Consider the following 25303-nt stretch of genomic DNA (forward strand, 5'->3'; position numbering starts at 1 on the left):
TTGAGTGTCCTGATTGTGATTTGGGTTTAAATAAGCCTTGCTTTATAAATAGCGTTTCATTTCTGTTCAGCTCTGTTTATATGATACACTACTGAGTGTGTGCGGTGTGACCTGTGTGACGGTGTGGTTGAGTGTGTGTTGGTGTGGTTGTGTGTATGAATCAGACTGAAGCTCATGGCTCTGCTCGGTTCTCAGGTGTGACGAAGGCTTCACCGGCTCAGACTGCCAGCCCTTCAACACTCTGTCCTCCAGTGTGCTCTCAGACTTCGAGTCGCAGGAATCCGTGATGTCATCCTGGCGTGAGGTGACCGGAGGAGAGGTCGTTCCGCCTGACCAGGGCTGTGGTGTCGTTTCCTCAGGATCCTCTCTGTACTTCAGTCAGGTGCGATTACAGACGTCAGACAGTCTGCTGTTTTACAGCATTCAGTTCTCACCTTACCATCATAAAAAAGATCATCAGTTCAAAGAACAAACAGTACAATAAGCGGTAACTCGTGCCTGAATAATCAATGGCTGCTGTTATTCATGCATGAATCCTTGTGACTCCTGTCATAGTTAAGGATAGCTCTATAATTGTTCATGATTAGTTCACATCATGAGTTCATGTTGAAGTAACTATTAACTCATTATTAGTACATGATTATCTATGTACCCTTCACAGCTTGCTTTGCCCATATAATCTTTAAGCTAATAAGGTATTTGGCTTGATGGAGGGGCTCGAGGAAGCAGCTTCAGCTCAAGTGTAGATAACCCCCCCCCCCCCCCCCCCAGTGGGACTACTAATGCTTAGATGACGAGTCTCAATCATGTAGGTGGAGCTGGGGAGGTGGAGGGACGCCAGAGCAAAGTGTGCTTATATGCTCCGGCAGGTTATAGAAAGATTAGATGGGTTCACTCCTCCCGAAATTACATTATGAACTTCACTTTTTGTAAAGTGTTACCCAATAAGCTTATTCACAAGGTGATGTTTTGTGAGCATTATTAAAGACCAGATAACTTTGCACTATTGTTCATTTAATGTTACTGGAGGAACGTTTGTTCATGACTTTGAGAGAATCTTGTCTCAGATGCTGCTGTATGTTCAAGTGTGTGTGTGTGTGTGTGTGGTCAGGCTGGGCTGCGGCAGCTGGTCAGCTGGGACCTGGACACGGAGTGGGCGGAGTTTGTGCAGTTTTACCTGCGTATGGGCGGAGCCGGAGCCGAGTGCAACCAGGCGGACAGCAGGGAGGAGGGGCTTCTGCTGCAGTTCAGCAACGATGGTGGGATCAGCTGGGGTCTGATCGCTGAGATGTACTTCACGGACTTCACCAAGCCTCGGTGAGGACCCGTCATCAACAAATACACTAACGTACAGCTGTGCCAAACATCATGCAAACACTGTGCTAAGCAATTCACTGGAATACACACTTGTTACTCTGAATGCTTAGGTCATAACAGGGCCGTAATCACTATTCGTAACCACTGTTACCTACTCGAAGAAGAGAGAATGTGTGCATATTTTAAAATAAAATATTATTTGCAAATAGTTTAAATTGATTACTACATGAATAAATCTTTATATGAATGGATACTAATGTGAGTGTTTGATGTTGTTTGTCCACAGGTTTGTTCATTATGAGCTTCCCCTGGCCTCTAAAACGCCGTGTACGCGCTTCCGCTGGTGGCAGCCGCTGCACTCCGGCGAGGGCTACGATCAGTGGGCCATCGATGACGTGATCATACTGTCCGAGCGAGAGAAGCATGTCATCCCGATGGCCGACCCCACGCTGCCTCAGGTGAGGATCTCCTCACGCATTAGAATGAAATCAAGCGTAGCATCAGTTCTGGCAGGTCACGTTAGTCAAGTTGGCATCAGCTGATCCACGTCTACCTATAGGAGTACGCCGCCTATAACTGTATTCATAGATAACTCCTTCAGTATTATCCACAGCTATCGCGTTCTCAGGAGCGCTTGCCCTCCTCCCTCCCCAGCTCCTCCTGTCTCAGTCTGGATGGCAGTCGGATTCCCCTTCAATCAGAATAAATTCTCAAATGATGTTGTACTTTAAAATCTTGAATGACTGATATCTGCAGTACATTGATGTTGGTTGTGTTCTGTTTCCCCTAAGGAGGGTTGTTGCTGCTCTTATTCATGCTAGGCTTCATTGATGCTCAGGGTGTTCTCGCCCAGAACAGAACCATACCGCCAATCCACACTCTATGCTAATTGTCAATCGTATTTGACGATAGCGGTCCTGACTGAACTGATTCTACTGCAGTGTTCATGAACGGGTGAGAGAGAAACTCTGGTGTCTCCCTGCAGAACTTCTATGAGAAACCGGCGTATGATCATCCGCTCAACCAGATGAGTGTGTGGCTGATGCTGGGAAACGAAGGAATGGACAAGGACCGTAACGGCAGCTTCTGTGCTCCCACGCCCTCTGCCATAGTGTTCGGGAGATCGGACGGAGACCGGATGGCGGTGACTCGAGACCTGTCTCTCCGTCCTGGATACACACTGCAGTTCAAGGTACTGATGTAAGGCTACGTGCAGGAGTTCTTCTTTCTCTCTCTCATATACACACACACACACACACACACTCACGCACACACATTCATCAACCCAATTAAACAAACCCATTAACTCAATAAATTTAAAGTTTGAGATTTGTGCTGTTTTTAATATTTGCATCTATTTTCTACATCTTATTGTGAACAGTTCTTTCTTTTTTTAAATTGGCCTCTAATGACTCATAAAGTGCCTCATTAATGCTTGTAATGGAAAAAAAGAAGTTTCACAGATCAAAGTGCAGATAAATTGAGTTTTTGTCTCCTGATTCTGAACTGAAACGAGTCGTCGGTAATTCAGTCGCACTTCCTGCTGTATGTTTGTACCTCATTTCCATAATGCCAGCCTGTGGTCCTGATTGGCTGAGCAGCGTCTCTTAGCTCCGCCCTCTAACACTGTAGTGTCTCTGAGACTGGAAGAGTTCGGCTCGTGTTGTTTTCTGAGATCGGTACGGTAAAACACACGCCATCGTCACTGTTCGTATCACTGTGATCAAGAGCTGAGAGACCGATATGATAATGAGCGTTTGCTCTCTGACCAATCACAGCAGAGCAGCTCTCAGAGAGGCGGGGCTTAGAGAGCCTGAATCCTCGATGGAAGCGTTTCAGACACTGAGAGGAAAGAGCTGAATATTAGTGTGTGTTTGACCTTGGATGCATGTGAACCTGTTATGAGACCTTTAAAACTATAGTAAGAACCTTTAAAAGAGCATAATAGCGTGTTAAAAGCGCAGTCTTTGCATTTTGATGGTACTCAGAGCTTACATTTCGCTCAAAGGATGATTGTTTTCAGCTTTTTACCGTATTGAATGACCTGTAGCATGTCAGTGTGTGTTTCTCCTTCTCTTCCCCTTCAGCTGAACATCGGCTGCGAGTCGGCCTTCAGTGCGTCGGCGCCGGTCCTGCTCCAGTTCTCCCATGACGCGGGCCGCTCGTGGGCTCTGGTGCGCGAGGGCTGTTACCCAGCATCCCCTGGGGCCGCCGGCTGTGAGGGCAGCGGCCGAGAACTCAGAGAGCCCACAGTGTACAACACAGGAGACTACGAGCGCTGGACCAGAATCACGGTTGTACTGCCACGAAATGTGGCTGCCAGGTAACCGGACACTGGGATTGTTCTCTCACTGTTCGAGATGTTTAACAGAAAACAAGAAGATCAATGTTGGCAGTGCTTGGTTGATTATTCTAGCCAAGGTTTTGATGAACTCATCTCTACATTCCCGTGTGGTTTTCAGCAAGACGCGCTTCCGCTGGTTCCAGGAGAGCAGTGTGTACCGGGACGCCCCGGCCTTCGCCCTGGACGGCGTCTACATCTCTGAGCCCTGTCCCAATCACTGCGGGGGTCACGGAGACTGCGTCTCAGGCGTCTGCTTCTGCGACATGGGATACACGGGTAACGCTCATCCAGTCTCGGGATCTGATGTGTGTAGCCGTCTGGTCTAGCTTTTACTCTTTGCTTGACATGGTGGTAAGGCGTGAGTTGACAGCAGCTGTCGATCATCATATCTGTGTGTCAGTCATAGCTGTCAACATTGAACATTGAAAATAAGGGCGTTTTCCCGGATTCCATCCCCAAAATAAGGGATTTTTTTTTTACACGATTCTTACCCACAAACTTTAAAAATAAAGCACTAATCCTTAAAAGTCTAAAGAGTTAATAACTAGCCTAGAAACTAGTGTGTCATTTAAAGAAAAAAAATCTACATTTGGATTAGCGGTGTGTTGCTCTTGCCTTTACGACAACAATTTCAATTGTTATCACATCTTCCAAAACCCACAAAATAGGGAAGTGGGCTGTCTGTTTATTTCAATTACATTTACACATTTTGTGTAGTTTTAAAGAGCCTATATTTAGCCTGGTGGTGGACCGTCACTCAGAAGACACACTGTTGTTATTGTAGCCTATCCCATCTTTATATCCTCCTGAGGCCCAGAACGTTTTTTTTTTTTCCAAAAGTTTTTTCTTCTTCTTTGTGTAATCACATTGTTAAGAGCATAAGAAACAAATGAAAAAAAAAAGAAAAGATATTTTATTCATATGTTATATGACATTAAATTATATGTAGGGAAAACTAATGGCAATATAAATCGATTATTATAATTATTATTTGTTTAAATTACATTGATATCTGAATTTATGTAAAAACCTTGACTTTCAAACAACAAAATGTAAATGTAGGCTTGCGTGTCGCGTGAAAAAATAGGCGTCAGTTCTATTTCTAGCACGCACGCGTTTTCTGGAGACGCGTGTCACGCGGGCAGTGTGCAAGCTCTAATCTGTTAACATGGGAGCCGAAATAAAAAACGGACACGCCATTGTGTCTCCGGCCAGCGCGCGCCGCCCCATCCGAGGATAAACGACTTCAAGACGAATCAGTCCGAGCTCGTACGTCTCACACAATCAGAGTAAAAATACGGGATATTTTACGGGAAAATACTAAAACGGGAATACAGCGGGGAAAGAGCAAAAATACGTGAGAAACCCGGAAAAAACGGGAGGGTTGACGGCTATGGTGTCAGTAAATCTCAACCACTGCTGTCGAACAGCACTTTATCTGACATTTCAGGTTTTGGAGTCTATACTAATGAACTGGAGTCAGTTGCATAAACACAGCTGTCATGTTAAAGTCACTTTCATTCAAAATGAACTATTCTTATTTTTTATTGCAGTGTTTATTGTAAATGATTATCAGTGGACATCATTATTCTGTTAATAATCTTGAATCTGAATAACAGCAGCATCTCCTCTCTTCTCTGATGATGAGTGGGGCTATAACCTGTCACTCAAACCAGATCAGCCAACAGAAAACCACAACCATCCAATTAATTCCTCACAGACTCAATAAAGCCCCGCCCACATGTGTTCTTGTTCCAGAAGCGTTTCACTCGAGCCCCTTTCACACAGAATTTCGGGAAAATAGACGGAAAAATGTTTGATTTTGGTTCCGGCAATGTTACAATGTCCCCAACCCGGTGTTGATCCCGGGTCGCGTTTGCGTTCGCACTCTAGCAATTTCCCGGGAAAAGACGAGAACTTCCTTTTCATGATGACTTTTTAAAGCTAGTCTGACTAAATATCAATTAGTTGGAAATAATCATAATATTTCTTTTCAGATTAAATCCATCCAATCGTTAAAATGAGATGACTAAACTGTAATGCTAGTCGAGTCCGGTGTGTCTGATCTGGAGCTTCTGCTGTGTGTGTTCAGTGGAGGCGGATGGCGCGAGCTGTGTCCCGTCGGCAGCGAGTCCCACTGAGCTCTCGGAGGACTTCGAGGGCAAGCTGAGCTCCCTGTGGCAGAGCCTGAGCGGAGGACAGATCGGGGACGGCTGTGGGACCATCAGCGAAGGCAAAGCGCTGTACTTCAGCAGTCTGGGCCGGCGAGAGGCTCGCACCACACCGCTGGACACCACCAACACCCGGTCAGAACCACTCCAACAGTCAAGCCTCAGAACGCCCTCATTTCTCCACTCATAACCTACTTTTTTCTCTCTCTGTGCAGTTTGGTTCAGTTCTACATTCGGATTGGAGGGAAAAACATGGGCTCCAGTTGCACTCGCCCCCGATCCCGAAATGAAGGTGACTGTCGTGTCGAGTCTCCTTCGTTTATATAGCGCTTTTACTATAGACTGTTTAAAAGCAGCTTTACAGTGCTGTGTGTGGTTCATATGAAAACATACAAATTATCCATCAATTCGTCAAAACTTAAAATAGTTATGAACTGCAATGAGATTGTGTTGGTTGTACAGTATTATGAAATAGAAATAAAGTGCTTGATCACACAAAGCTCATCAGAAACGGTGATCAAACTTGAGATGTTCAAACTCAGTGTAGTAATCCTCACGTCCTCTATGGGTAGCACAGCAGTTTCAGCGGCTGGATGAGGCGATCAGGCACTAAAGAGTCCGCAGTTCTTCATGCCTAACCCTGCTAGTATTTCTTTGGCAGGCGTGGTTGTCCAGTTCTCCATCAACAATGGCGTGCAGTGGCAGCTCTTACGAGAGCTGGACTTTGGGTCGTTCCTGGAGCCTCAGGTGGTCACCATCGAGCTGCCGGCCGCAGCGAAGACATCACACACCGTGTTCCGCTGGTGGCAGCCTCAGCAGGGTCAGAACCGCTCTAAACACACTAGGACATCAGAACCTGCAGAACATGAGTTGAGATGCTGTCATCTATCTCTCGTTTCTCAGGTAAACACGCGGCCCAGTGGGGCCTGGATAATATTCTGATCGGAATGAACGACAGCGCTAGGAGTGGATTCTTCGACACGTTTGATGGCACTTCCCCTTTAAGACACAACTGGTATCGAGTTGTCGGCGGAGAGGTGACCGCAGACTGTCTGAGCCGAGACTCGGTGCTGAACTTCAACTCTGAGCTCATGGACAGTGAGTTTCAGTCACATTCATCATCCAGACATTTAAATTAGCATTTTCAGCTGGCCATTTTCAGGCCTTCCCGCTCTGGTCTTTTCTAATATTTACACGGGTCCTAAAGCTCTTGTCTGATCATAACCCTTTTTTTCCCCATTACTGAGTTTTTCTCTTTTGTAATGTCTCTCAGCCATCTCTCTTTCTACAGTCTTTCTACAAATCTCCCTCTTGTTCACTCTCTCGCTCTCCTCCCCCATCATGAGTGGACACTCCCCGTACTGCTGATTGGCTCTCTCTCTCTCCTCCCCCATCATGAGTGGACACACCCCCTACTGCTGATTGGCTCACTCTCTCTCCTCCCTGATCATGAGTGGACACACCCCCTACTGCTGATTTGCTCACTCTCTCTTTTCCACCATCATGAGTAGACACGCCCCCTACTGCTGATTGGCTCACTCTCTCTTCTCCCCCATCATGAGTGGACACACCCCCTACTGCTGATTTGCTCACTCTCTCTTTTCCACCATCATGAGTAGACACGCCCCCTACTGCTGATTGGCTCACTCTCTCTTCTCCCCCCTCATGAGTAGACACGCCCCCTACTGCTGATTGGCTCACTCTCTCTTCTCCCCCCTCATGAGTAGACACGCCCCCTACTACTTGGCTAAGTGTGTTGTGCGGCTTAGTCCGATCCACTTTAAACAGCGTTTCTCAGAATCACTTACCGCACCTATAAGAAGTCGGTCAACTAATACTCTACTGATACTCTAAGGCGAGCTAGTTGACATGTTGGGGGAGTATTAAAATAAATAGTTGCCAAATATTTTATTTCTGAACTTGCCCTTTGACACTCATAGAGTTGAATGCACATGTATTATGGGGTGTGTCAGTGTCTGATATGAGTGCACATGTTTTGAGGGTGTGTCTGATATGAACTGTCCCCCAGAGAGGCCTCGGTACGCTGAGAGCTGGGACTTTGAGGTGTCCGGCTCCTCCTTCCTCCAGTTCGATCTGAGCATGGGTTGCAGTAAGGCTGCGTCTCCATCTCACGGCGTCCGACTCGAGTTCTCCACAGACTGCGGGCGCCGCTGGACCCTGGTCACGCCGGAGTGTGTGCCGCCTGCCATCGGGTGCTCCGGCTACAGCCAGCGCTCGGTGTACAGCGCGCCTCAGTACCTGCAGTGGAGGAGGGTCACCGTCTACCTGCCCAACGCTGCCATGTACGACTCCATACAGATACACACACACCTCAGTCCCGTCACTACACCTTTATACTGCCCTCGCTGTCAAGCCTCATTTCTACAGCACTTTATACAGTAGAGATTGTTTCAGAGCTGATTCACAGCTAACCTTGAACATCTGTGAAGGTTATGAACAAACGTTCTTCCAGAAACCTTAAAGGGATAGTTCACCCAAAAATGAGATTAGCCCATGATTGACTCACCCTCAAGCCATCCAAGGTGTAAATGACATTTTTCTTTCAGACGAACACAGAGTTATATTATAAATATCCTGGTTCTTCAAAGCTTTATAATGGCAGTGAATGGCTGTTTCTGTCCATAAAAGTGCAGTTCAGTCAGGACCGCTATCGTCAAATACGATTGACAATTAGCATAGAGTGTGGATTGGCGGTATGGTTCTGTTCTGGGCGAGAACTCCCTGAGTAATGCAGCCTAGCATGAATAAGAGCAGCAACAACCCTCCTTAGGGGAAACAGAACACAACCAACATCAATGTACTGCAGATATCAGTCATCATGAGCTGTGGGTAATACTGGAGGAGCTCATCTATGAATACAGTGATAGGCGGCATATTCCTATCGGTAGACGTGGATCCGCTCATTGGAGTAATGAATGCATGTTTGTTTACAAATGTCCATGTAAGGTACTTATGAAAACTTACATCAGTCATGTCATGCCACCTTTTGTTGGAGTTTGCATGTTTCCAACTCTGTCTCCCCGGTGCGTGTAGTTCTCCCAGAACGCGGTTCCGCTGGATCCAGCCTGTGTTTGCTCCCGGAGCCGATGGCTGGACGCTGGATAATGTTCTTCTGACTCCGGGCTGCCCGTGGATGTGTTCGGGACACGGCCTGTGCGACAGCGGACACTGCGTGTGAGTCTCCAACCGGATAGCACTGCACGATTAATCACAACATCACAACCAATTTAGTTTATCGCGATTATGAAATTGTAAAGGCTGTGATTATTAGTTATGCGCAGTTTGTCAGTGATGATCGTCTCAGTAAACGCACTGCGAGTTTGACTCACTGTATTATAGTGCATTTGAAAACGCAACAGGCGTCAAACATCTTTATAAACATGAGAAGGAGTGTGAGACGCCCTCTGGTGTTCAGATGGAGTATTTGCTACGGATCAGCTGTGATTCACTGACAAGCTGCACATAAAATAATGGCAGCCAATGGCGTGCGTCTTCATGGAGCGGACACACTCGAGCGCCGGTCCTGCGGTCACACTGTTTCTCTCTCGCCCAGCTGTGATAAGGGCTTCGGTGGCGCTCACTGTGTGCCTCTGCTCGCGCTGCCGGCGGTTCTGAAGGAAGATTTCAACGAGAACCTGAAGCCGGAGGTGTGGCCTGAGGTGTACGGGGCGGAGCGGGGAACGCTGAGCGGAGAACCTCTCAAATCAGGAACCGCACTCATCTTCAAAGGCGTGAGTACAGTGGGAACTATTCATCGTCTCACAATACAAAAATACAACATCACCCTAAATAAAAATGACTGTGTGGAAAAAACTCAAGTTTACAGAGTTTTAGTGTCAGTACTACATTTAAACTACTATATACAGTATAATGTTGAACATAATCTATAATAATGCATATTTGTGGGTCGTGATAATGCCACATGTCTGATGTTACCAGTAAAAGTGTCAGTTTAATCAATAGTTCGTTTTGTGTTAACCTTTCTCCATTTGTCTTGGATATGACTTTGATATGGTATTGTGTGTTCAGTATCGTGATCATGAGGGTCTCGCTATCGCATATGACGGTCTCGAAGGACTGCTCTGCCTCATTGCATTAAACCTTTAGGAGTTTTATCAGCTGATGTCAGTAAATCCTTGTGTTGTCCTGCAGGAGGGCCTGCGCATGCTGGTCTCCGCAGATCTGGACTGCACACACACCATGTACATCCAGTTTTCATTCAAGTTTATAACCAAGGGTGAGTCTGGCGTGCAGCGTGTTCAATCTCAAGGCTTTCTCCCTGTGTTCTGTGGGTTGTAAACACATGTTGTGTGTGTGTGTGTGTGCAGGCGTGCCGGAGCGCTCTCACTCCGTGTTGGTCCAGTATTCGGTGAATGGAGGGATCAGCTGGCTGCTTATAGACGAGTTTTATTTCCCCACTTCCACCGACACGCTGTTTGTTCACATGTCTCTGCCTCCCAGTGCGCAGACAAACGCGACGCGCTTTCGACTGTGGCAGCCGTACAACAGCGGTAAGAAAGTCACGGTCATCCCATCACACATGCCATATAGAGATGAGTTTGTTCATAATACAGAAGAGTAGTGTGCTAATCTTACACTTCAGACAGGATCTGTTTCGATGACATTTCTGGCTCTACTAGAACAGGTTTTCCTGCTTGAATGTTGATTATTCTCCTCATATTCTCCATTGTTGCGGCTCCTCTCTTCCCATAGACATATAGACTAGACGTCACCGTGGCTACGGCAGTTCATTGGAACGAATGCGTCAATAGAGCCGCCATCTTGAAACAGGGGAGCCCCTCCACTTTAATGCATCAGCGTCAATGTAGTAGACACAGGTCTATAAAATCACCATAAATCAGCATGAATGCGATTTTTCTTGTTTTTTTGGTTTGTTCCAACGGTCAGACATGTATTTATCATTGATTAGAGAAAGAATTAAAAAAAATTTTTTTTTTTTAAAAACATTCTTCCTAGTTCAGATTTCATCCGTGAACATCATACGCTGCACAAAAGTCCGCCACCATCAATGAATTCGACGTAAAGGCAGAGATAGCAGCGTTACCTAGCTACTTCCTATGACAAGACCCCTGTTCCAAGATGGCGGCGGTTTTGACGCATGCTTAGAACCCCAAGGTGACGTCTAGTAGTGTATATGTCTATGCTCTCTTCCCAGTCTGTCAGTAACGCTCTGTTTACTTCCTGTCTCTATGAAGCCCCTCCTCCTGAAAGCACACTGAGCTCTGATTGGTCGGCTGGAGCAGTGTGTTGCGATTGGTTGAGCACTTCCAGTGTATTTGGGAAATGTCCATTAATAAAGTAAAAAAATGAAGAGAGTCTGAGCTCAAAGCAAGATTATTTTTCAGACCCCACGCACAGATATTTGTTCTTGTTTTAAGCACAAACTCACTTAATTCCTACACGAATTAATTTTCAGACACACTTAATATCTTCAGTCATTCTTCTCCAGAGTTCTTGATGAACGTTGCGTTAAGAGAAAGTTCTTATAACAACATTTTCGTAACAGTCTTATGATGTTATTTGTACTAGGAATATTTCAAATAAACCTTCAGATAGTGTTATACTGTGAGTAGATAATGTCAGGAGAATGTTGTACCAACATGATCATTAGCGTTTAATCAATCCTGTAATCACGACAATAAAGCTGGACATTGAATGTTTTAGGAATGCGCAGTTCCTGCAGTGTCCTTGAGCATACCCGTTTCAGCCGAGTGTTTTCCTCAATCCTGCAGGTAAGAAGGAGGAGGTGTGGGTGATCGACGACCTGATCATGGACGGTAACAGCGCCAGCAGTGTCCCGCTTCTGCTCGAGAGCTTTGAGTCGGGCCCGCAGGACGGGAACTGGCTGTTTTCCCCCGGAGGAAACACGGGCTTCTACTGCCCGTATCAGAGAGGAGGCCTGTGAGTGACATTTCCTCAATTATTCAATTACCAATTAACAGTATATTTGAAAGGCATTTTAACATTGAATATGACTTCATTGGAATTTATTAGATTATATTTTTGTTTACACATGGTTTAAATGTTTACTTGTAGAGGTAATCATGGAAATGTGTTAAACACACTGTAGTATTGATATTTGTATGTGAGTAGCTCTCCTCCATTATGGATGTGTGGATCCCTAACCCCTCCCTAACCCCTCGCAGGGAAGAGGACTCGGCCATGGTGTTCATGTCCAGTGAACTGGGTGAACACTCCATCACCACCAGAGACATCGAGGTCAACGAGAACACCATTGTCCAGTTCGAGGTAGAGCTCTGTGAGAGTTTAACGCTGCCATTTACAAGCCCTTCCTGAAAGGGAACGTTCGCCCAAAAATGAACGTTTAATTAGTTCTGTCATTAGTTTCAAACCCAGAAGACTTTCGTTCAACTTCAGAACACAGATGCAGATCATTTATTTCTGTGCCTCGTTGAAAGTCTTTTCACCCAAAACATTCAAGAGATTTCTAAAATAAATTTCTTACATAGTAGTTTTATTTTATTTTTCTAGACATTCTGAAATCAAGACATATTTACTTCAGATGTTAAGTCTTGTCTAACCATAACCCATTGGCAGATCATTTAGCTTGTTTTAAGCAAAAACTCACTTAATTTAGTTATTTTTCTTCCAGAAAACAAGATCATTTTACTTCTCTAGTAAATGCTCCTTGATTTAAGAATTTTTGGATATTTGGCCTGGAAACAAGACAAAAATAAGAAAGTATGTTTGCAGTGTTTAAATGGAGGGACAGAAATCTCTCAGATTTCATTAAAATGATCTTAATTTGTGTTCTGAAGATAAAAGAAAGTCTCATGGGTTTGGGAGAAAGTGAGGGCGAGTAAATGTTTGGTTGAACTAACCCTTTGCCTGTAGCGGTATATGATGTGGTATCGTGTGTCGGTGACGGCCTGCTCTGGTTCCGGCTGTAGATTAACGTGGGCTGCACGACGGAGAGCTCCTCGCTGAACCCGGTGCGGCTGGAGTTCTCCAGGGACTTCGGGGCCACATGGCACCTGCTGGTCCCTCTGTGTGCCGGCGGCCCTCGGCTCAGCTCGCTCTGCTCCACACAGCTCCACCCGGCCAGCGTCTACTATCCTGGAAGTGCGCAGGGATGGAGGAGAGAGGTCATCCACTTCGGGAAGCTGAGGCTCTGCGGGTGCGTGGACAGGACCAACGCCTAACCCTTGTGTGGTTTACACTCCAGAGAACAGATCAGATTTCTAAACCCAGGTTTTATGTGAAATTCACTTTATAAAAGATACACATTTCTAAATTTCATTCATGGGGGATCACATTTTTCAACAATGGTACATTATGATTAATCTTACACTAAACCAATTTATTCAGTACAAAAAATGATAAACTTTGACAAAAAGTAACTTTTATTTTTATCATTGTGATTTCATAATATGTGGATATAAATCTAACGGGAAAAGCTGTGAAAAGATGTCGAACAGTTAGCCAAAAAGCAAATAGTGGAGCTCTGCTGCCATCTACTGGTTAAAGTGAGCATTTTCTACTTTTAAAACGCATTTTCTAAAATATTGCCAAAACTTTTACACTAAACAATGTCCAATTATCTATGTCATCCCCATGAATGAATCTTAAAATTTGTGGATCTTTATAAAGTGAATTTTACATAAAAAGCTATTTTGTGTAAAAAACAAAAACATTTTAATGTATTTTTTTAGAAACTAAAAAAATACAATAAATCCTCCAAATACTGCACAAATGTGGAGTAATGTGGAGTATCATTCCAATTAGTTTTTTTAATTTATTTGTAGATCTAGAAAGTGTTGACAACTGCACACAGTTTCATGCCATTTGGACAAAGAAACCTTTTTTATTATTATTTTTTATTTCAGCAAGTGTCATTTGGGGTCCAAAAAAGACCCTGACCAGTGCACAAGACACACAAACAATGTATAAATTATGTTTTTGTGAGCCAGATTCCTCTGAGTGAACGTTCTCGTGTTCTGCGAGCTGTTCTGCTGTCGGCTGTAGTGTGTGTCACAGTGCTTCTGTGCTTCTCAGATCAGTGCGGTTCCGCTGGTTCCAAGGGTTCTACCCCGCCGGCTCGGCTCCGCCCACATGGGCCCTGGACAGCGTGTACATCGGCCCTCAGTGCCAGAACATGTGTCGCGGCCACGGGGTGTGTGTTCGAGGCACTCACTGCATCTGTGATCTGGGATACTCCGGCTCCGACTGCTCCGTTCCAGATGTGCCGAATCCAGATTTCCTCAAGGAGGATTTTGAAGGTACGGAAGCAAACAGGTGTTGCACAGTGGTTGTATGAATGGGGTTACGTGAGTAACACATTTGAAACACGTTTCTAAGAATAGAGTCATAGTCAAGTTACTTTTAAAAGTAATGTGTTACACCCTAATAAAGTAACAAATAAGTAATAAATACGCCGTCGAGCCCCATCATAACTATGCCAAACCTATGGGTGGCAGTGAAGGGAGAAGGATAAAGCCATGCAAGCCAATCAGAATCCTCAGAATCGACAAGAGAGAACCTAAAACGCTGTTGATAGTTGACACGACAACACATAACCGGCGTTTTCAGAAATCTCCACTTTGGCCGGAGTTTTTAGAAATAAACGTTTTCTGTGATAAAATCAGGGTTTTCGTGTAAATGAGAGGCCAAACCGCGGGGAAATATCTGCGTTTTCCCATCGTGTACACGGGGCCTTAGTATGCACAGTTCTATGAATATGCAGATGAGCCCCGCCTCCACTTGATCACACGTTGATCTGATTGGTTACAAGGTGGTTTGTGACGTCAGAAACACCAGCGATTTCAAAGCATGTTTTTGAGACTGTCTTTGGGTCACTGCAGTTTTAAGGAGGAAATACTCAGCAATGCTGTTCACTTATCAACTTACACACGGTGTGTGTTAAAGCGGATTATACACACCACATACACACATAAGCAACATTAAACGCTGGATTTACACCACAGGGGACTTTAAATTTCATTTGGACGTTCCTCTAATTTCTTACTTCTTGCTTGAGAACATTCAACGGTAATGTTTGCAGAAAGAAACTGCCTTATCTTTCTCAAGAGTAGATCTTCTCCAGAAGCTTGACGAGAGCAGATGTTTCTGTATGGATCTGTACGGATTGCCTCATAGGTGGAGTTTTGGAGTCGGAACATTTCAAGTTGATGAGCGGGGGAAAACCTTCCCGGAAGTGTGGCATCACCACCAGCGGGAACCACCTGTTCTTCAGCGAGGACGGCCTGCGGATGCTGGAGACGCTGGATCTGGACCTGTCTAATGCTAGGTATTCCACAACAGCAGATTCACTACGCAAAACGTGTCTCACGCTGTTATTAAAGGTGCAGTCAGTAAGAATGGAAACTAGTGGTCACAATAGGTACTGCAATCCAGTTCAAATATTTCTCCCGCCTCCTCGGACTCGACGCTCTCACGGGGGTCGCCGGTTTGAGCTCTAGAGATCACAGACCAAAACAATAATAAACATTCCTGCCTGGAAACTCATATTTCACAGTAATAACTGGCTCTAGAAGTGTTTTTCAGAGAAGCGAGTTTGTGGACTCAATATGGTATTTTTATGCTTTAGTAGAGTGAAAGTTCCACGCAGCACCTTTAATGATGAAGTGCCCCCCCCCCCCCACAGGTTCATCCAGTTCTTCCTGAGGCTGGGCTGTGGGAAGGCGTCCCCGGACCCGCGCTCGCAGCCGGTGCTCCTGCAGTTCTCCACGGATGGAGGGCTGGCCTGGACTCTTCTCCAGGAGTTCCTCTACAGTAACAGCAGTAACCAGGCTCACCTGGTGGCCCTTGAGATCCCTCTGAGGGCCCGGACCCCAGAGACACGCCTGCGCTGGTGGCAGCCCTCCGAGAACGGACACTTCCACAGTCCCTGGGTTATTGATAAAGTAAAGAGCCAGAACTGCAACACTCACTTACACTGTATTCAATATTGCAAAGGCATTCAGACCATTTGTCTCATTTTACTCCATTATACACTGCCGGTCAACAGTCTGAAATTATTACGATTTTGATCATTTATTTGATTGCTGGAAAAAAGTTAAATATTATTCCAATGCAAATCAGCTGTTTTCTATGTGAATATTTAGTAAAGTGTAATTTATTCCTGAATTTTTATCATCATTACTCCAGTCTTCAGTGTCACATGATCACTCTAATATGGGGATCTGATGATCAAGAAACATTTATGATTATTATCAGTGTTGAACACAGTTCATGTTTCTGTGGAAACTGGATTCTTTGATATTAGAGTGATTTGGATCATGTGACACTGAAGACTGGAGTAATGATGCTTTGATCACAGGAATAAATTACACTTTACTGCTTTACTCAAAATTCGTGTATAACTTTGATGAAAGGTTTTGATCCACTCCAAATGTTGACTACTGTATAATTCCACATAGAAAACAGCTCTTTCAAATTGCAATAATATTTCACTGTTCTACTGCGGCAGTAAACATGTGCTCAGGCTGGTTGTGTATCGTGTGTGTGTGTGTGTGTGTGCAGCTGGTGGTGGGTGGCAGTGCCAGTGGTTGGGGGCCGCTGGAGGATGACTTTTCCTCCACTAACACCCGCTCGTGGCTGCTTCACCCGGGTGGCACGCGGATGCCAGTGTGTGGATCTGACGGGGAAGCCTTCGCCTTCATCGAGAAGTCAAACACTCGCTACGGCATCACCACCGACATCAGTCTGGGCCCCGATGCCTTCATGCAGTTCGACTTCTCGGCCTCCTGCTCGGTCACCTCGTCCTGCTACAGTAGGTCACTGACGCCGGCGAGTCCTGTGTGTGTGTGTGTGTGTGTCGTGGGAGGGCTTTGCTCTGACGGGTGTGTGTGTGTGTGTTGATGTGTTCGCAGCGGTCGAGCTCGAGTACTCTCTGGATCTGGGTCTCACGTGGCTGCCGCTGGTCCGGGACTGTTTACCCACGAGTCCAGATTGCTCTTCTTACACACTGCAGAGGTTGTTGGTGTCAGATACTTACAACAAGTGGGGAAGAATTACTTTACCCATACCACACTACGCCAGGTAAACACACACACACACTTGCACTTACATAAATGATATCCAACTCTGTGTCCTAACCAGAGACTAGATGTGACAAAATCAATCTAAAATTATAGCCAATCAGAAGAGCGTGTGGGCGGAGTCTCTCTGCAAACTCACTGCACTAGCAAACAAATCAATCACAAATCACAGAAAATCATATTTGATATAAAAAACAATTTTTTTGTTCAGTGCATTTGCTTTAAAGCAACTTTTTTACACTTTCATTTTCTGACTTTCACTTCTTTAAATAATCTGTGAGTGTCTCTTTGGAAAACATTCATGAATTACAACTAATTATTTTGTTAATTAGGGGTGACAGTTCACAGGTCATATTTGTATGTTGTTGTTTCAGCCACGATCGATTTCTAAAATATAATCTGCTGTGGCTTGTTTCGCATCGTGATTGGAGAAAATCTCTGATTAACATAGAAAAGAGGCCTTTTATGGAGTCTGGTTAGTACACGGTGTAAGAAAGAAAACACTTGAACTGAGAGTTTTTTGATCTCCTTTTGTGGCGAATGCTCAGGTCCACAGCCACACGCTTCCGCTGGTTCCAGCCGGCGCCCTTCGATAAGCAGCAGACGTGGGCTCTGGATAACCTGTACATCGGAGACGGCTGTCCCGACATGTGCTCTGGACACGGCCGATGTAAACAGAGCTCCTGTGTGTAAGTCCATCTCAGTCTCATTCTCAGCTCAGTCTCAGCTCAGCTCATTCTCAGCTCAGGCTCAGTTCAAGCTCAGCTCAGTCTCACTTCAGCCTCAGCTCAACCTCAGCTCAGCCTCAGCTCATACTCAGCTTAGTCTCGCCTCAGTCTCAGTGTCAGTCTCAGTCCCAGCTCAGGGTCAGCTCAGACTCAGCTCAGTCTCATCTCAGTCTCACTCTCAGCCTAGGCTCAGTCTCATCTCAGCCTCAGTTTCTGTCTCTCTCTCGGTCTCTGCCTCAGCCCGGTCTCATCTCATCTCAGTCTTAGTCTCAGCCCTGTCTCAGCCCAGCTCAGTCTCATCTCTGTCTCAGTCTCAGGCCCAGTCTCAGTCTCAGCCTTAGCCTTAGTCTCTGTCTCTGTCTCTGTCTCAGTCTCGTTACAGCCTTAGCCTTAGTATCTGTCTCTGTCTCGTCTGAGCCTTAGCCTCAGTCTCTGTCTCTGTCTCATTTCAGTCTCAGTCTCAGTCTCAGCCTTAGCCTTAGCCTTAGACTTAGCCTCAGCCCAGTCTCAGGCTTAGTTTCAGTCTCAGCTCAGTCTCATCTCAGTCTCATCTCAATCTTGTCTCAGTCTCATCTCAGTCTCATCTCAGTCTCAGCTCAGTCTCAGCTCAGTCTCAGCTCAGTCTCAGTCTTGTCTTAATCTCAGTCTCAATCTCAGTCTCAGTCTCGTCTCAGTCTCCTCTCAGTCTCAGCTCAGTCTGATGTCTCTTCTCTTTCAGATGTGACCCCGAGTGGGGAGGCGAGTTCTGCGACGAGCCGCTGGTGTCTCTCCCCGTCCAGCTGAAGGACAGTTTCAGTCGAGCTCCGGCACTCAATCACTGGCACCTGCTGACCGGCGGCAAGATCAGCAGCGTCTGTGGAGCCGTGGCCTCAGGGTCAGCCCTGCACTTCAGCGGGGTAAAGCCCTCCCTCCGTCTCTCCATCCTTCAGTCCTTCCCTCCATCCATACATCCGGCAATCTCCTTCAGTTTGAATAAATATTACGTTTCTCACATTCAAAGTACACACAAAACAACTGTAGGCCCTATTTTAACAATTTAAGCGCATCGTCTAAAGCGCACGGCGCATGTGCGTCTCAATCCACTGTTGCTAGTTTAAGGCCGGGAAAAATGAGCTCCCGGCGCTGGTCTAAAAGAGTTGTCTCTGTTCTCTTAAGAGTAATGGGTGTGTTTTGGGCATAACGTGCAATAAACCAATCAGAGTCTCATCTCCCATTCCCTTTAAAAGGCAGTTGCGCTCATGTCATGGCGGATTCGCTATTTACATTTGCTATTCAAACAATGTGCCGTAGGACGTGAAAATGAACACACACTTGCGCCGCGCCTGCCGCTGCATTGCTCCGGGTGTATGATGACCCTATATGTTACAGGGAACGTTCTGGCAAGGTTGTGAACATTTTAAACATTCCGAAATAACATTTTCATACTTAATGGGAAAGTTATCAAAACATTGTTTTTGTTATTTGGCAGTTTACCAAGTATAGATGAAAACTAAAAACAAACACAGACTTCACGAGTATTCCAGCTCCCGCAGTTTTCCTTGAGACCTTGTTTTCCAGAAGATTGTGTCCCAGGAGTCTTGTGGATTGCTGCTTGTTTCCCTCTAAGGCTTTTTATAGTTTAGTCCATCCATTTTTCATTGTGTCTTTATGAGTTCCGCATCCCTGCTGTCCTCGATGTTCTCGAGCTTCACGATGAGGCACAGAAGCTCAATTTTACTTTCATCAGAGCGTGAAATCTTCCTGCAGACAGTCATGTCTCTCATATGCCTCAGAGCAACTTCATCTCAGATATCATGAGTTTATTCAGAAAACCTTCAAAGGACCCAAGGACTGTCCCAGCTGACAAAAACATGTTGTTTTCTAAATGTTCAAAACTTCCAGTTCTTTAAACATGATTTTTTTTTACGGTTATGTGAACGTAAAGGGAACGTTACATTGTATCGTTCTTCAAATATTACTGGAATGTTACTTTTGTCCACTGAATGTTCTGAAACTAGCTGTCACATTTAAAAATCAACAATTTCAACAACATTTCATGAACGATGTAGAAATAATATTTTTGTTCTAACATTTTGAGAACATTATTAAAACCAGATAATGTAAACAAATTTTCTATTAATGTTACTGGAAGAACGTTTGATCCTAGCTTTGAGAGAACCTTGACAGAACGTTCCCTGTTTGCTACCGTGTAAAACATCAAATACAAATATCAAACATTGAGATAAAATCCAGCTCCAACTATCAACAGTTAAAAGCCATAGAAAGCAGATGTTTTGCGTGGAGAATGAACGGTTCGCCCGTCGGTTGGACTAGTGTTGCGCTGATGAAGTGTGTTTCTCACTGCTGTTGTTCGTCTGATGGCCAGAGCTGCTCTCGTCAGCTGGTGACGGTGGATCTGAATCTGACCAGTGCTGAATTCATCCAGTTCTACTTCATGTACGGCTGTATGATCGCGCCCAGCGGCCGGAACCAGGGCGTTCTGCTGGAGTTCAGTGGGAACGCTGGGATCAGCTGGAGTCTGCTGACCGAGATCTTCTACGACCAGTACAGCAAGCCTGAGTGAGTCTGGACCTGAATCCAGCCGGTCTCCATCCTTAAAACCCCACGCTCATCCTGATCTCTGCTTACTCACTGAATTAAACGGAAACCTAATAAGCTCATATGCCAGCAGAGATGTGATGTGTGGTATGATCTGTTCTCCACAGGTTTGTGAATGTTCTGCTTCCGGCTGAGGCTCGGGCGGAGGGCGTCCGGATCCGCTGGTGGCAGCCTCAGCACGACGGGGCCGATCGCAGCGACTGGGCTCTGGACAATGTGCTGATCTCCGGCTCAGACGCTCACGCTCAGATCTCAGACACGTTTGGAGGAGTAGCTCTGCCCAGCCACGAGCGAGCGCCGGCCGACGGCACACACGCCAGCGCTACGCCCCATCACGAGGAGACCATCGGTACGAAACATGGCCGCTTACTCTGGTTAACTCCTGCTGAGGAACTCCGGGAGGTTCTTCATGCTCAAACTGCAGAGATGTGGAAAGAGTAGATTAGCTCCTCTTTAAGTGACTTGTTGATCTAAGTCAGTTGTACAGGTCGCGGGGTCACGGGGCATAACTCTCTGTAGACAGCACATGGTCACTTGAATCTGTTTCCTTTCAGTGAGCGATCACTGGCTGTTTTCTGAAGACTGCTCCGTCAAGCGCTTCTGCGGTTCTCCAGACGGAGTCATGGTGTGTGGAAACACTGACGGACAGGAAGTTTACGCCGTCACGCACGACATACTTCCTGCCAAAGGCTGGGTCATGCAGTTCAAGGTAAACGCTCACACACACACACACACACACACCTGCTGTCGCTGGTTTACACACAGTTTCCAGTGCTGGACAGGAACAGTATTTCTACTTCACGATGTTCCGAAGCGTTATACCGTACTTTAACTCTTCCTGTGGGGTTTATTCTGAGATAACAGCCGGCTGGATGTACATTAACTCTGACTCATAGATGAGTAAAACCCCTGACCTGACGAGTATTGACCGTGGTCGTGTGTGTGTTGTGTGTCAGATTGCGGTGGGCTGCAGCGCGCCGGAGAAGCCTGCGGAGAGACAGGTTCACGTTCAGTACTCGGTGGACTTCGGCGTGAGCTGGAAGTATCTGGTGCCCCAGTGCCTGCCCGCGGACCCCCGCTGCGGAGGACAGGTGTCGCAGCCCTCCGTGTTCTTCCCCGCCGACGGCTGGAGGCGCGCCGTGTATCCGCTGCCGGACAGCCTCGCTGACACGTGAGACACTTTTCATTTGGGATTTTCCCCTGTATATTTTTTTTCATTTGTACTTTATTGTTTCCTTTGATGCTATTATGCGTGTAATCGACAGTCGAATACGTTGTGATCCTCTATATGTGCATGTTGTTCTAGAACGGTGCGCTTCCGGTTCTATCAGAGGCATTCGGACCTGCAGTGGGCGCTGGAGAACTTCTACATCGGGCCGGCGTGTGAGAGACACTGTGGAGGACATGGAGACTGTCTGGACCAGCAGTGCCTGTGTGACCCGGGCTTCTCCGGGCCCAGCTGTGCCGCCAGCGCCGCTCTGAAGGTACACCACACACACCTCACACACCATCACACACACACACACTCACACACACCTCACCCCCTCGCTGTCCCCCGCAGGCGTCGCTGAAGGAGCGCTTCGAGTGGGTCGGGGCCCGCGGGCCGCAGTGGCAGGCGCTGGAGGGCGGAGCTCCCTGTATGGACTGTGGGGTTCTGGTGGAGGGAACGGCTCTGTACTTCAGCGGGGCCGGGGCCCGACAGGCCGTCACCAGAGATCTGGACCTGCGTGGGGCGAAGTAACTACACACACTACACATTGTGTCACACACATCACATTCTGGGCACTAATTTAACAATCTAAGCACATGTTCTGAAGCGCACGGCGCAAGTGCGAATCTACTGTTGCTAGTTTAACGACGGGAAAAAATGGTCGGCGCTCCCGGCGCTGGTCTAAAAGGTGTCTCTCTCTTAACGAGTAATGGGTGTGTTTTGGCCGTGTGTGTGTGTCTGTGTGTAAGGTTAAAGTGCAAACAGACCATCTAGGGACAAGCCGGATCCACCATATCTTTATGTACCAGCAGCCCATGGGCCTCAGATGGTGCAAATGTATTTGCTATTTAAACAATGTGGCGCAGGACGTAAGAAATGAATACAGCATCAGGCTGAAACGCGGGGTGTGTGATCGGGCCGCTGTGTGTCAGACAGTCTCACAGACATCAACAGCTTCCTGTGCCGATGCTGCGACGCACAACACAGAGCGTTCCCAACACATCATCTGTGATGGTTAGACAGGAAAGTTTTCTTCACACGAGTAGGAAACACTTCCCCCCTCGAATGGTCATGAAGCAGCGCACATCAATAATGAATAAACAATAAGCAAACAAATCTCTGTTGACCTCAGGCTCTCTTCAGTGTGAGCCGGGAATTTACAAAACGAGAATTTACTTTTAAATGACTTTCTGTGGAAGAGTTTCTGTGCCGCATGCAGATATACTGCATTATAATTTATGAGGCTTTCATGCTTTTCAATTTCAGCTATAAAGTTATGATTGTTATAATCAAGTCTGATCGAATTTCTACATTGTATTTAATGCTGTATTACGGTAATATCAGTCATGTAATTCTGCAATATTTATAATTATGACAACAAAAAGAACACTCATAGATTGTGAGTATTTGGTTACCAAGTACAAATAGCAACCAGCTGTTAATGCAATGGGAATGTTGTGTGTTTGCCGTGACCATGCTCTGCTTTTAGGGTCTGTAAGTGTGTGTTCTCTTATTAATAACTTGTGCCTGTTCCAGATTTGTGGAGTATTGGGCTAAAATCGGCAGTGAGGAGAATGTTACGCTGTGCCATCGCCCAACCTGTCGGAAGGAGGGCGTCCTGTTGGATTATTCTGTTGATGGAGGTACGTTTCATTTTCAGATTCACTTATTACCATGTTATGCCCTTAGTCAAAGACTTTAGTTTCTGTCTCTATGAAGTCCCTCCTTCTGAAAAGTATTATAGTATTTAAACGAGGAATATTGTGACGTGTTCGTTCCCGGAAGAAACTCAAGATTACAATGGAGGCGTTTCAAGAGTTCAGAAACACAGAAAACATCACACACTAAAGACAGACGAACACAGGTGTAATGATGTCCTCATGTTCCCTCTGTAAGGTGTGTCCTGGACGTTGCTCCATGAGATGGACTATCAGAAGTACGTGTCGGTGAGGAGAGATTACATCGTGCTGCCGGAGAGAGCTCTGAGCAACGGCACGCGTCTGCGCTGGTGGCAGCCGTTCTCCCTGCGCTCCGGCCTGGTTCGGCCCAGTTCTGATCGAGCTCAGTGGGCTTTAGACAACATCCTCGCGGGAGGGTCCGACATCAACCCCAGCTCCCTGCTGGACACCTTCGATGACGGTCAGTCGGCATGTGGTAGTCCACTAGTCTCCTGAAGTTCCCTCACAGTCCCACCTGACAGGGTCTTGAAACACCTCCGCACACACAGCTTTCTTACACGAAACATGTTTTACAACTTTCTTACACAAAAAAAATTACAAATGTTGTGGTTCCTGCATGTTTCGGTGATGTGATGTTGTGGTTCCTGCGTGTTTCGGTGACGTGATGGTGTGGTTCCTGTGTGTTTCGGTGACGTGATGTTGTGGTTCCTGCGTGTTTCGGTGACGTGATGTTGTGGTTCCTGCGTGTTTCGGTGACGTGATGTTGTGGTTCCTGCGTGTTTCGGTGACGTGATGTTGTGGTTCCTGCGTGTTTCGGTGACGTGATGTTGTGGTTCCTGCGTGTTTCGGTGACGTGATGGTGTGGTTCCTGTGTGTTTCGGTGACGTGATGTTGTGGTTCCTGCGTGTTTCGGTGACGTGATGGTGTGGTTCCTGTGTGTTTCGGTGATGTGATGTTGTGGTTCCTGTGTGTTTCGGTGACGTGATGTTGTGGTTCCTGCGTGTTTCGGTGACGTGATGTTGTGGTTCCTGTGTGTTTCGGTGACGTGATGTTGTGGTTCCTGCGTGTTTCGGTGACGTGATGTTGTGGTTCCTGCGTGTTTCGGTGACGTGATGTTGTGGTTCCTGCGTGTTTTGGTGACGTGATGATGTGGTTCCTGCTTGTTGCGGTGACGTAATGTTGTGGTTCCTGCATGTTTCGGTGATGCGATGTTGTGGTTCCTGCGTGTTTCGGTGACGTGATGTTGTGGTTCCTGCATGTTTCGGTGACGTGATGTTGTGGTTCCTGAGTGTTTCGGTGACGTGATGTTGTGGTTCCTGCATGTTTCGGTGACGTGATGTTGTGGTTCCTGCGTGTTTCGGTGACGTGATGTTGTGGTTCCTGCGTGTTTCGGTGACGTGATGTTGTGGTTCCTGCGTGTTTCGGTGACGTGATGTTGTGGTTCCTGCATGTTTCGGTGACGTGATGTTGTGGTTCCTGCATGTTTCGGTGACGTGATGTTGTGGTTCCTGCGTGTTTCGGTGACGTGATGTTGTGGTTCCTGCATGTTGCGGTGACGTGATGTTGTGGTTCCTGCGTGTTTCGGTGACGCGATGTTGTGGTTCCTGCGTGTTTCGGTGACGTGATGTTGTGGTTCCTGCGTGTTTCGGTGACGTGATGTTGTGGTTCCTGCGTGTTTCGGTGACGTGATGTTGTGGTTCCTGCGTGTTTCGGTGACGTGATGTTGTGGTTCCTGCATGTTTCGGTGACGTGATGTTGTGGTTCCTGCGTGTTTCGGTGACGTGATGTTGTGGTTCCTGCGTGTTTCGGTGACGTGATGTTGTGGTTCCTGCATGTTTCGGTGACGTGATGTTGTGGTTCCTGCGTGTTTCGGTGACGTGATGTTGTGGTTCCTGCGTGTTTCGGTGACGTGATGTTGTGGTTCCTGCGTGTTTCGGTGACGTGATGTTGTGGTTCCTGCGTGTTTCGGTGACGTGATGTTGTGGTTCCTGCGTGTTTCGTTGACGTGATGTTGTGGTTCCTGCGTGTTTCGGTGACGTGATGTTGTGGTTCCTGCATGTTTCGGTGACGTGATGTTGTGGTTCCTGTGTGTTTCGGTGACGTGATGTTGTGGTTCCTGCGTGTTTCGGTGACGTGATGTTGTGGTTCCTGCGTGTTTTGGTGACGGGATGATGTGGTTCCTGCTTGTTGCGG

The 25303-nt window shown here is 46.5% G+C and overlaps 1 protein-coding gene across 4 annotated transcripts in view; it reads left to right on the forward strand.

The window, feature by feature from the left end:
• Nucleotides 1-25303, forward strand: part of reln (reelin) — an 88419-nt gene that overhangs the window by 52740 nt on the left and 10376 nt on the right. For all 4 annotated transcript variants that reach the window (XM_039647590.2, XM_039647588.2, XM_089135245.1 and 1 more), the window contains exons 24-56: nucleotides 196-382; nucleotides 1112-1317; nucleotides 1604-1775; nucleotides 2303-2509; nucleotides 3405-3640; nucleotides 3780-3937; nucleotides 5754-5967; nucleotides 6048-6124; nucleotides 6494-6652; nucleotides 6736-6930; nucleotides 7862-8135; nucleotides 8887-9027; nucleotides 9407-9584; nucleotides 10006-10090; nucleotides 10182-10364; nucleotides 11607-11775; nucleotides 12021-12123; nucleotides 12786-13012; nucleotides 13891-14114; nucleotides 14992-15142; nucleotides 15500-15758; nucleotides 16378-16627; nucleotides 16728-16896; nucleotides 17444-17584; nucleotides 18342-18519; nucleotides 19989-20182; nucleotides 20329-20570; nucleotides 20776-20930; nucleotides 21178-21392; nucleotides 21528-21705; nucleotides 21783-21958; nucleotides 22968-23074; nucleotides 23328-23570. In XM_039647590.2, coding sequence (XP_039503524.2) covers nucleotides 196-382; nucleotides 1112-1317; nucleotides 1604-1775; nucleotides 2303-2509; nucleotides 3405-3640; nucleotides 3780-3937; nucleotides 5754-5967; nucleotides 6048-6124; nucleotides 6494-6652; nucleotides 6736-6930; nucleotides 7862-8135; nucleotides 8887-9027; nucleotides 9407-9584; nucleotides 10006-10090; nucleotides 10182-10364; nucleotides 11607-11775; nucleotides 12021-12123; nucleotides 12786-13012; nucleotides 13891-14114; nucleotides 14992-15142; nucleotides 15500-15758; nucleotides 16378-16627; nucleotides 16728-16896; nucleotides 17444-17584; nucleotides 18342-18519; nucleotides 19989-20182; nucleotides 20329-20570; nucleotides 20776-20930; nucleotides 21178-21392; nucleotides 21528-21705; nucleotides 21783-21958; nucleotides 22968-23074; nucleotides 23328-23570 — 6053 coding nt within the window. The remainder of the gene's footprint in view (nucleotides 1-195; nucleotides 383-1111; nucleotides 1318-1603; nucleotides 1776-2302; nucleotides 2510-3404; nucleotides 3641-3779; nucleotides 3938-5753; nucleotides 5968-6047; nucleotides 6125-6493; nucleotides 6653-6735; nucleotides 6931-7861; nucleotides 8136-8886; nucleotides 9028-9406; nucleotides 9585-10005; nucleotides 10091-10181; nucleotides 10365-11606; nucleotides 11776-12020; nucleotides 12124-12785; nucleotides 13013-13890; nucleotides 14115-14991; nucleotides 15143-15499; nucleotides 15759-16377; nucleotides 16628-16727; nucleotides 16897-17443; nucleotides 17585-18341; nucleotides 18520-19988; nucleotides 20183-20328; nucleotides 20571-20775; nucleotides 20931-21177; nucleotides 21393-21527; nucleotides 21706-21782; nucleotides 21959-22967; nucleotides 23075-23327; nucleotides 23571-25303) is intronic.

Source organism: Pimephales promelas, chromosome 10 (genome assembly GCF_988280905.1).
Source record: "Pimephales promelas chromosome 10, fPimPro1.hap1.1, whole genome shotgun sequence".
Lineage (NCBI taxonomy): Eukaryota > Metazoa > Chordata > Actinopteri > Cypriniformes > Leuciscidae > Pimephales > Pimephales promelas.